Source organism: Mustela nivalis (assembly GCF_964662115.1).
Source record: "Mustela nivalis genome assembly, chromosome: 6".
Taxonomy (NCBI): domain Eukaryota; kingdom Metazoa; phylum Chordata; class Mammalia; order Carnivora; family Mustelidae; genus Mustela; species Mustela nivalis.
Genome location: NC_139025.1, coordinates 9,151,226 through 9,162,299, shown reverse-complemented (window position 1 = coordinate 9,162,299; position 11,074 = coordinate 9,151,226). Strand labels below are relative to the sequence as shown.

The 11,074-nt window shown below is 55.6% G+C and overlaps 2 protein-coding genes across 2 annotated transcripts in view; both read left to right on the top strand.

Moving 5' to 3' along the window:
- The first annotated feature begins 3,434 nt into the window (after window positions 1-3,434).
- Window positions 3,435-11,074, top strand: part of BDKRB1 (bradykinin receptor B1) — a 28,488-nt gene continuing 20,848 nt past the window's right edge. Inside the window, exon 1 of the mRNA XM_082736243.1 lies at window positions 3,435-3,539. The gene's annotated coding sequence lies outside the window, so the exon portion shown is untranslated. The remainder of the gene's footprint in view (window positions 3,540-11,074) is intronic.
- BDKRB2 (bradykinin receptor B2) lies at window positions 3,447-10,993 on the top strand. Its single transcript, XM_082736236.1, has 2 exons — window positions 3,447-3,539; window positions 7,341-10,993. Exons 1-2 carry the CDS (start codon window positions 3,466-3,468, stop codon window positions 8,443-8,445), a joined length of 1,179 nt encoding a protein of 392 aa, XP_082592362.1. The 5' UTR covers window positions 3,447-3,465; the 3' UTR covers window positions 8,446-10,993.

The following is an 11,074-nucleotide window of genomic DNA, read 5'->3' as shown; positions in this document are numbered from 1 at the left end:
ACTCACCTCTCTCCATCCCGCTGAAGAATAGCGTCTGGGAACCGAGTGTGGGTCCATGAGCTGTGAGCGGGAGAGCAGAGACCGCGTGGAAGGGTCTCCTGCATCCCACAGCACATGCCATGGCAGAAGCAGACCAGCCCTCTTCCTGGGGCAGCAAGGTCAGCGCGGCTTCGAGAACACATGCCCACGTGCCATGTGCATTCATTTCCACGTGCTGACAGCCCTGGGGGGTGGGGCTGTTTTTAGACAAACCCACAGATAAGAAGCCCAGTGGAGGAGGACCCCGTTCCAGGTCTGACTTCTGATCCCACGGGCCTGGGCACCCCACCCGCCCCCATTTCCAGCGAGGCGTTCTGGGATTGTTTTCCCAAATTCGGTCATTCCGCATGCAGCTTCTGCCAGACCTAACCACCCACACAGCCGCTTCTCTAAGAGACTTACTTTTGACCTGTGACTTCCTATCGCCAACTTTATTAAAAGGAAACTGAGTACCATCTGTCATCAAAACAACCTGCCAAAAATAAACCCTGTGGGCTCTAAGCTCTTTCATTCTGGCTAGACTTGGGCACTGGGCTCGCCCTCTTTGGAGAAAACGGGTGCAAATCCCAGACAGAGGTTGAAGCCACATGGGCCCCGTGGGGACCGGCCCGTCGGGAGGGCTGACCACATGCTCCAGGGTTCCCCACCGTCCGGCCCACACCCCTCGCCGCGGGCAGTTCCTCCCAGGCCTCGCGCAGCCACAGGGTGCTGCCTGGAGGGGTCTGTGAGGTTGGGGGCTCCAGCCCAGGGGAAGGTTGGCCTCTGAGAAAGGGACGCTGTGCATTTCGGGGTGACCCCAGACTCAGAGCCCCTGAGACGCGGGTTCCTGGGAAGCCACAAGGGTCTCCCTCTGAGACTCACATGGCATTTACTCCTGGCAGCAGGGACAGGATAGGATTCCTGTGATTCAACGAAAGGAAATATTTTTGAAGCGAGTCTTCTTGGCCTGAATTCTGAGGCAGATGGAGACCAAATGAATCAGGACGTTGGATGTTCCTTACGAAGCATCGGTATGAGACCCAAGGAGGAAGCCCATCTTCAGAGTCACCCCCTCCCACCTCGTTGCTCTGGCCTGTGGGGTGGGGGTGGTGGAGACTGACCAGGACAGTCCTGAGGCCGGGAGGGGGACTAGAAGGACAAGAGAGCTCCGTCTGGGCGACAGAGAATGAGGGCCACACTCCTGACCACCCCCTCCCCGGAGCCAATGTGCCCCGGAGCCACACTCCCTTCCACATTCCTTCCAATCCCTCTCTGACATCTGACATCTGACATCAGATTTTATAATCCCCACAGGGTCCCAGGAGGACAGAGAAGGCACATTCACACTGGGCAATATGGAGAGGTTTCTTTCTTTAAAAAAAAAAAAAAAAAAGATTTATTTATTTAGCAAAGAGAGAGGCAGGGAGAGAAGTAACACATGCAGGGGGATGGGAGAAGGAGAAGCAGGCTTCCCACTGAGCAGGGAGCCGCATGCGGGACTCGATCTCAGGACTCTGGGATCATGGCCTGAGCTGAAGGCAGACGCCTAACGACTGAACCACCCAGGTGCCCCCAATGTGGAGAGATTTTGGACAGGGGGTCTGTTTAGAGTGTGGACGCTCTGTGGAACCTCAGGGCTAGCAGAGCCAAGGCCCTGGCGGTGGTCCCTGCCCCTTGCCCAGAACCGAGGAAGATGAGATGGTGGAGGTTGTCCCCTCCGGAATCCTGGCCAGGGAGGTGGAAGGGGCCCCTCAGAGGAGCTGTGACCTCAGCCCCTGGAGGCCCCAAGGCAGGGAAATGGAGCGATGCCCCATCTTCATGCTGTCCCTCCCTCCATGTCCTGCCCGTGCTCCCGCTGGCCAAGTCCACGGAAGGGCTCCCCTGGGGCTGGGGGTGGGCTGCAAGGAGAGGGGTGGGGAGCAGCCCGCAGCCCCCACACAGTCCTCCCCTGGGCTGGGCACCTCCAAAGCAGAGGGACAGAAACAACATGCAACCGCCCTCCACGCCACCAACTTCTCTGGACTTGAAATCCCTTTCTGGGACCTGCCGGAGACAGAGAAGCCTCAGGCTTTGTTTTGGAAACGGGAGCAGTTAGGGTCAGCCGGCCTGATCCCCAACGGCCTGCAGGCAGGCTGCGGTCCCTCCGCAGGAGAGGGAGCCCCACGGCCAGAGGAAGGTCGCCGGGCGCTTTCTCCCTAGGCAGCACGGAGGAGTGAACGACTCAAGCACATGACCTCTTACCTCCAGGCGAATTTTCTTCTTAGTGGCCAGGAAGGGGCTCCCCAAAAAGGCAATCTACGAGGCCTGTCTTGCCTTCCCTAGATCCCCCTCCCTGCAGGATCAGTACCACTTTCCTCCTCTGGAAAGTTCTAAATCTTGGCCTCAGCTCAGCTTAGGGGTTCTGCTAAACCTTCTTCAGATGTGAACTAAGTGTCTTCTGTTTCCCACTTACCAACTCACTCCCTTCTTTTTCTAAGGTGCCTGTATTTCCTGAACTGTCCGCTGCCCTAGCTCCACCCACCCCCCAGCTGAATTCAGACTGCTGGCTTCTGGAAGCCCGTATGCCTGCCCTTTGCACAGGCTGCTCTTGCTAAGAAGTGGCTGGAACCTGAGGCTGGGCAGACCCGTGGCCGCATGCACTCACACGCACAGGCACCCAGGCTCCCGGCTAGTCCCACGCTTCTGGGACGGGAGCAAGAGGTCGCGTGAGATGGGGAAGCCCCCTCCGCCTCTTCCCTCCATAGGAGATGGCAGCCTCTGTGGTGGGTAGGGAGGGGCGTCCTTGACACGCTGCTCGCCCTCATCCGCAGCCTCTCCCTGGCCAGCCTTACAGACTGTCTAAACATCCCTGGGATTCCTCCTCTCCAGTCTCCATCATCCAGCTCCTAGACAGATGTCTCCCTGCCTCCGGACTGCCCCTGCCACAATCTCCTCCCCTCCTTCCCCCAACAGCCACCAGGGCCTGACACATGTCCACAGCAAGTTTCTTCCTGCCTCAGGACCTTTGCACCTGCTGTTCCTTCCACCCAAACATCCTCCTCTCTACCACCATCCTCTTACCCAGTTTCCTCCTACATACCTTCAGGTCTCAAAACAAATACCCATTCATCCCCCAGAGCAGACTGGTTTAGGACTCCATGTTAGTTACATTCTGTCATGGAACCTTTATTTCATAGCATTTATGTCAGTTTTCAGTTAATTAGTGACTAATTCAGGAACACCTAGCTTCTCCATTGGACTGTACGATCCTGGAGGACGGGACATTGTACCATTAGGTCCCTAGCACCCGTATGCAGTAGCTGCTTAATAAACATTTTTTAAGTGAAGGACTCCATTTCCCTTCCCTGGTGGAGAGAATGTGTGTTTTATGGTCCCTGGCCACCATCTAACTGTCCTTTCTCCGCTGGTCAGCCCAGGAGCCTCCCTCTCGTCCCACACTGAGTCAAGATGTTCTCCACCTGGAAAAGATCAATGTTCCTGTCTTTTCATGAGGACCCTGTGCCCACCACGGCCTCTTTTAGGTAAGTCAAAAGACTTCCTTGACATACTCCTTATAAGGGAGGGCCAGGCAGCCTGGAGAAGGCCTGGAGAACCTGACCCCCATCTCCTGGACAACAACTGAAGTGACAAGGGATGTTGAATCCACAGACGAAAACTCTAGGGGGCTGGCGTGGCCGGTGTTCAAATCCCCATGCGCCTGGTGGAAGCAGACGGAGCAGGTGCTCTGTGGGGTTTGTCGGAGCACAGAGATGCAGGACAAGGACACAGTACCAGTGGTCCCGTGTGAGCGATCCCATGAACTTGGAAATGGGGAGACACTCTGATGTCAACACCCAAGGAATCAGACAGAGACGTGAAGTTCCTGGTCACCATGGAGACAAGAAGTTTCCAACACATGTCTGGCATCTGGTAGAAGGCCAAGCCACCCTTAAGAGAGGATGTAGGGAAAGCCGATCCTGAGTGGAAGCAGGGTTGGTTCTCAGCTGGCAGTGTTGGCCCAAGAAAGGGGAGAAGGGCCCAGTCCGGCCCCCCAGCCCCATGCGGGAGCACAGCCTACTCTGCAGATGACCAAATAGCCTCAGGGCTCGTAAGTCCCAATTACACACTCCCCAGGCCACCTCGGATGAATCTGTGGCTTCTCAGAGCCAACTAGGGGCCGGGGCCATCCCAGTGGCCGGGGACTGTATTGCTGGGAAATGAACAAGCCGCTGCTGGTGACTTCAGTCTCAGAGAGCCAGATCCTGAGAGTCAACTCTCCCAGCCTGGGGCACCAAGGAAGTGGGTTTTCTGTAGCTGCAGAAACAGGACCAAAGGCTGGACCAGGGAGGCTTCCCAGGGTAGACCTTACTTCCAGAGCTACCCAGTTTGCAGGGGTCAGGAACTTAAGGCCCGGTGGGGATAGCTAGTCTCAGTTCCCTCATGTCTGGCGCCTTGGCTGGGCCTCCACTAGACCACTCAAAGGCTGGGGGCCGGCGTCAACCAAAGGCTTACCTGGGACCAGAGGATCCTCTTCCAAGCGGCAAGGAGGTTCCTCTCCACGTGGCTGCTTGTGTCCCCTCCCAACGCGGCAGCCGGTCTCCCCCTCAGCAAGAGACCCAAGAGGCAGAGGAGGAAGCAGCACCATGGGTTTTCTAAAAAGATTTATTTATTTGAGAGAAAGAGAGAGAGAGAGTCCAGGGGTGAGGGGGGCACGTGGCAGAGAGGAATAAAGACAGAGGGAGAGAGAATCTCAAGCAGACTCTGTGCGGAGCATGGAGCCCACAAGGGGCTCAATCTTGTGACCCTGAGATCATGACCTGAGCCGAAACTCAAGAGTCAGACGCTGAACCCGCTGTGCCCTGCATCGCGCATGTTCCGGGCCTGGCTGTGGGAGTCACACACTGTCGCTGCCACTGTGGGTGGGAAGCAAGTCACCAAGTCTGGCCACGTTCCCCGGAAGAGGAACTAGACTCTACCCTTTGAAGGGAAGGGTGGCACAGAATTTTGGGATATCCTAAAGCCACCACTTCACCAGAAGGGTCTAGAATTTCTAGAGTGTTTTTTCTATTCCGTCGCTCACTCCTTAAAGCCCTCAGGGACAAAGCCTCCGTTTCTTAGCAGCCAGTGATGACTGTCCTTTTTCCCTTATTCATCCCATCTCGGGCCACTTCCCGCCTCCCTGGCCAACATCTAGTCTGCCTTCCAGAACGCGCCAGAGGCTTCTCCGCGCTGCACCTCTGCTCAAGCTGCTCCCTCTGCCTGGTCCGTCCCCTCCCCTTTGTGTTGTTTTTGTTTTTTTAACTTTCACATCAAAGTTCAGTTGACACACAATGCTACCGTGGTCGTGGGTGTACAACACAGTGATCCAAGCTCTCGGCACATTACGCTCTGCTCATCCCAAGCGCAGCCACCATCTGTCACCGTATAACGCTGTTCCTTCTTGCTGTGCATTGACATGGCCCTCATCGTGGGACACTAAGTTACAGAATCACCTCCAACCTTCTCCCCCCACCCCAGTTCTGTGCCCTGTGCCTTTCCTTCCACCCCGTGGCATTTGTCACACTTGGGAGCGTGGACAGGGCAGGGGACACATGGTACTGGCTCCTGGCTCCTGGCTCCCACAGAGAAGAAGCTTGAGGCACATTTAAAAGATAAACGTGGGCATCTGGGTGGCTCAGTGGGTTAAGCCTCTGCCTTCACCTTAGGTCATGGTCTCAGGGTCCTGGGATGGAGCCCCGCATCGGGCTCTCTGCTCGGCAGGGAGCCTGCTTCCCCCCCCCCTGCCTGCCTCTGTCTACTTGTGATATCTATCTCTCTCTCTCTCTTTCTATCTCTCTGTGTTAAATAAATAAATATATATATATATATATATATTTTTTTTTTTTAATAAAAAGAGAAAGACAAACGCATCGATGAGTAAGTCAGTCAGTCAGAGATGCCCAGTCTGGCCACTGAAAACCAGCCAGCCACTCCTGGAAGTAAGAGGGAGGGTTTTCCTAGGAAATCCCAAGGTGAACAGCAGATTCTTTCCCATAAGTTGTGGCTCAACCCCTGCCCCATAAGCCTGCCCAGGAAAGAATCACCCTTCTAGGAAGGGCCCGCCTAGGGCCACCTTCCCTCCCCCACCACATAGGGCACTGGGCAAATGTCCACTCAGTCCTGCCATCTGGGTTGGGCTTTCTGCTTGCAACGTGTCTTCATATCTACTCTTCGATTCAACCTTGCCACAGCCATGCAAAGCAAGGCAAGAAGAGAGTAATACTCTACTCCAAAGGAGATGAAATGGAAGCTCAGAGAGGTCAAGTGATTTGCCCAAGGCCACACAGCTAGGATTGGAACCCATATGTGTCCAAGCCCCATGCCTCTTTGCTGAAGGTAGAGATGAGTTAGCCTTGACAGTGACACTGCTAGAAAATGAATAGCCCCGTGGTCTGAGTCTCACCTAAGAGTGAAAGAGGAACCAGTGGGTTAATGATAAAATCACTAACGCAGGAGCAAGCCAAGTGTTGCTGGTGGTTCACAAAAATAGTTATTCACACTTATCAAACCAAGTACCGAGGTTGGGGCTTTTTGCCAACTGTCTTGGATTCCCACCACAACCCTGATAAGTAGATTATGTTATTCCCATTTTACGGGGTAGGTCACTGAGGTTCAGAGAGGTTTCGACCTACCCAAGGTCACACAGCTAATGAGTGAGCCGGGATCTGAACCAGGAGGACTGCTTGGTTCCAAAGCCCCTGCCCTCCCTTTCCATCCTGCAACCTCTTAATTATTATCAACTCCTTGCTGGTGGGGGTTCCGCAAGCACAAAGCTTCCCTCTGCCAGAAGGAGACAGGGTGTGGGCACACGGGCTGTGGTCTCGGAGCCAGGATGGAACCTCCCAGTCTGGCATGATACTATTTATCTCCTCTAATCAATTACTCACTGGGACCAGGCCATGAGAATCTGAAAGATGACCAGCTCCCTCGGGAGGGGCCCGTGTGATAAGGAAGGAATGTGCGCGGATCCTCCCATCATGGAAGCATCGAGGAACTCCAGGGTCCAAGACTGCAATGATCCGTGCTGCTGACGGATGCTGGCCGAGGAAATATCTCAGTGCAGCACCAAGGTGAAGACCACGACCTCTCAGCCTCGCCCAAGGACACAGGGCACCTTTCAAAGACCCCGGGGCGTCAGGGATGGCCGGACCCGAGTCTCTGAGCGTGCAGCAGAAAGGCTCTGAGTGCCGCTCCTGACCTGGCTTCTGGAAGCTGCTTGCTGAGCCTCTCCTCCTTCTGCGTCAGCTGTTTCTCCTGCCTCTTGTGACTCGAGGTGTAACAGCCTCTTTTCCACTTTCTTTCAGCATGGAAATGCTCAACATCACCTCGCAAGTCCTCCTGCCGGCTCTCAACGAGACAGTGCCCAGCACCTGCGTCTTCTCCGACTGGTGGAACTGGCTCAACACCATCCAGGCCCCCTTCCTCTGGGTGCTGTTCGTGCTGGCGGCCCTCGAGAACATCTTTGTCCTCAGCATCTTCTGCCTGCATAAGACCAGCTGCACGGTGGCCGAGATCTACCTGGGCAACCTGGCTGTGGCGGACCTGATCCTGGCCTGCGGGCTGCCCTTCTGGGCCATCACCATCGCCAACAACTTCGACTGGCTCTTTGGGGAGGTCCTCTGCCGTGTGGTAAACACCATGCTCTACATGAACCTTTACAGCAGCATCTCCTTCCTCATGCTGGTCAGCATCGACCGCTACCTGGCCCTGGTGAAGACCATGTCCATGGGCCGGATGCGCGGAGTGCGCTGGGCCAAGCTCTACAGCCTTGTGATCTGGGGATGCACGCTGCTGCTGAGTTCGCCCATGCTGGCCTTCCGGACCATGAAGGAGTATCGGGACGAGGGCCACAACGTCACAGCCTGCGTCATCATCTACCCGTCCCGCACCTGGGAAGTGTTCACCAACATCCTCCTGAACTTCGTGGGCTTCCTGTTGCCCTTGGCCGTCATCACCTTCTGCACGGTGCAGATCATGCAGGTGCTCCGGAACAATGAGATGCAGAAGTTCAAGGAGATCCAGACGGAAAGGAAGGCCACGGTGCTGGTCCTGGCCGTGCTGCTGCTGTTCGTCGTCTGCTGGCTGCCCTTCCAGATCAGCACCGTGCTGGACACGCTGCTGCGCCTCAACATCCTGTCCGGCTGCTGGGATGAGCATGTGATCGACGTCTTCACGCAGATCGCCTCCTACGTGGCCTACAGCAACAGCTGCCTCAATCCGCTGGTGTACGTGATCGTGGGCAAGCGCTTTCGCAAGAAGTCTCGGGAGGTGTTCTGGGGACTGTGCCAGAAAGGGGGCTGCATGCCGGAGCCCAACAAGATGGATAACTCCATGGGCACCCTCCGAACCTCCATCTCTGTGGAGCGCCAGATTCACAAACTGCCTGACTGGGCAGGGAACAGCCAGTGAGGGGGACGCTGCTGGGACCCCTGCTCCTAGGTGCTGGGACGAGGGAGAGGGGTGCTTCAGGATATGTCCAGGAAGGAAGGGAAGGTGTGCCACGGCTGTAACCTTGGGCAGGAAGTCGGTGTCTCTAGGAAAACCCAGAATCTTCATGGTTGCAGCAAGCCAGGCCAGGAGGATGGGGGACCTCACACATGGCCAAGGGCTCCATACACACGACAGTATTATTGTTCTCATCTGCTGCCACCCCTGGGCCAGTCTGCACCCTCCAGGAGTGGAGGAGGCCTGGGACAGGGACAGGAGTGACTGTGCTTCCCTCCCAGGTGTGTCCCGCCCCGCCGCAGCCCAGACCTTCAGGAGAGCGGCCCCCCGGCTCTGGTGCCACGGCTGAGTGCACAGGCCAGACCTAGCTGGGATTTTGCCTTAGGTCTCTCAAATCTATCGAGCTGGGACTCTGGAGGCTGATGCTCAGGTTAATGAAGGTTGAACTGTGAGGGATCCCTGGTGAGAACCCAGAGACAAGGATTCCATCACTTCCCCTGTCCACGGACAAAATGGTCTGTGCCAACAAAGAACTCAGTAAACACTTAGTAGTCACTTGCTGGCTGTGCAACATTGAGCCCCAACAGCAAAAGGGAAGAAAAAGAGAATAATCTCTGCCTTGAAGGAACTTGGCAAACGCAGACGGGAATGATTGAACTCTAGCAACCACCAGAAGGCTGTTCTGCGACTGGACATGGTCAAGCAAGGTGCTGTGGGGTAGTGCAGAAGGGAGGGGCGAGGAACCGGCCGCCCCCAGCCCATAACGGGTGGCACATCCCCTTGTCCCTGCCCCTGTAACAGCAGGGTGTTGTGAAGATTACAAGAGTCCACAGGCATAGAGGTACTTCGAAGGAAGGAAAGGTGCTATATAAACGTGTGGCTTTCTTACGCACACAGAACGGAAGTAAATTTATCGTAAAGTCACAGCTTCGTCGCTCATGGTTGTGTAAAGCACCATCAGTGCCATCCACGCAGCAGGTGCTCGATAATGTTAACTACCTTCCACCCCTCCTTCCATACTCTGTCCCCGCCACCCCCACCCCAGCATACACGCACAAGCATTTCGGGGGCAGGCCACCCCGTTCAGGGTTTGTATTCTGATGAGCCCGAGAGATGTCTGGGTGAGCGTACTCAGGGAGTCCCCATACTCCGACCCTCACTGGAGGTGGGCAGCCGTCGGGAGGAGCCCAGGCCCGCCTACCGTGGTCCCTGTCTCAGCCACCAAGGCCACCAAGCAGTGGTTTATTTGAAGGTGGCCTCATGGGGGCCCCTCCAGGTCAGCAGACCAATGATTTGGCATAAAGGTCACTGACCTCAGAGCACTGGTCCTGGGACAGAGCTCCCCTAGAGGGCTGAGCGGCTCATGGGTGCCGGCAGCAGCCCTGGGTCAGGAAGGCTGGCTAGGTCCAGGTGGGTGTGAACGGTGAGGAGGCCCTGGGGAGGGACCCGTGTAATGAGCAATGGAACAGCTTGTCCACTGTTGAACAGAGAAGGGAGAACGCCCTCGCCCAAGAGGCCAGCAGCCTGCACTGCGGAGGGGCGGGGCTCAGTCCTCGCTGGGCGGGGCGGCGGTGGGCGGGGTGATGCGTGGGGCGGGGCTCAGGCCCCAGGAAGCTGGACCAGCCTCCTTGGCCAGAGCCTTAAAAGACAGCATTACCCCCAAGCCCCAGGTCCTCCGGGGAGGATTCGTTTCTCTTTTCCCCGGTTTCACAGTCTGCTTCCTGGGGCAGCACCGTGCCAGGCTCCATGGGGAGTTTGGAGAACGCACCACCCAGGTTCTGACATCAAGTGGCGGAGAACCAAGGCAGGGAGGGTCAGCTCCGTGGCGGTGGGTTTCAGGAGCTACCAGGATAGTAAGGTACGCAGCACTGAGCGGCACTCATTCGCTCAACAAAATAAATGGATACTTTTAGCTGACTTTCTCTGGAGAAGATGGAAACCCAAAAGGGGACCGGGAAATTTTGGATGGCAAACCGCTCATAAATCCTCATCAAGCCCGCTCTAGATTTTAAAACAAAAACGTTAAAAAGATTCCCGGCCTTTGCTCCCCTGCCACACACACACCTCTCTGTCCCAGTACACATACACACTTGTAGCTGGAGAAAGAAAACAGTTCAATAAGAAGTAGCAACGGTTTAGTATTTAAATGAAGTTACATAGGTGCACATATTGTGAAATAAAAAAGAGGCTGTGCTTTGCTAATGTGTACTGCTTGTCCACCAGCTGGCGTGCGATGGTCTAAAGCTCTTTTCTGAGCCGAGCCGCGTCACAGCCCTGGGATCCTAATGGTCACTCAAGGGTCCTCTCATGGTCTGTGGAGCAATCAGTCTGTGAGAGGGCAGCCACTCTGTGGGTTGTGTGGACACTGTGATAAAGACCATCTGTCCCAGGAAAGACCCAAAGAGCTGTTACATTGTAAAGAGGGAGCATTTCACAAACAATGGGAAATGGATGAAATGTGTAAACACATGTCTTTTCCACATAGCTTAATAAATGGACAAGGGGTTTTTTGCAGAGATTTTTCATTTATTACAACTCCCGAACCCCTGAGTGTTGTGAGGACATTGCAATAGGCAGGCAGAAGCCTTGGTCA

Bases quoted from the DNA above. Each gene is read 5' to 3' on its own strand.
- BDKRB2 (XM_082736236.1), top strand. From the start codon at position 3,466: ATGTTCTCCACCTGGAAAAGATCAATGTTCCTGTCTTTTCATGAGGAC. The intron at 3,540-7,340 runs GTAAGTCAAAAG...ACTTTCTTTCAG, and splicing joins CCCACCACGGCCTCTTTTAG to CATGGAAATGCTCAACATCA.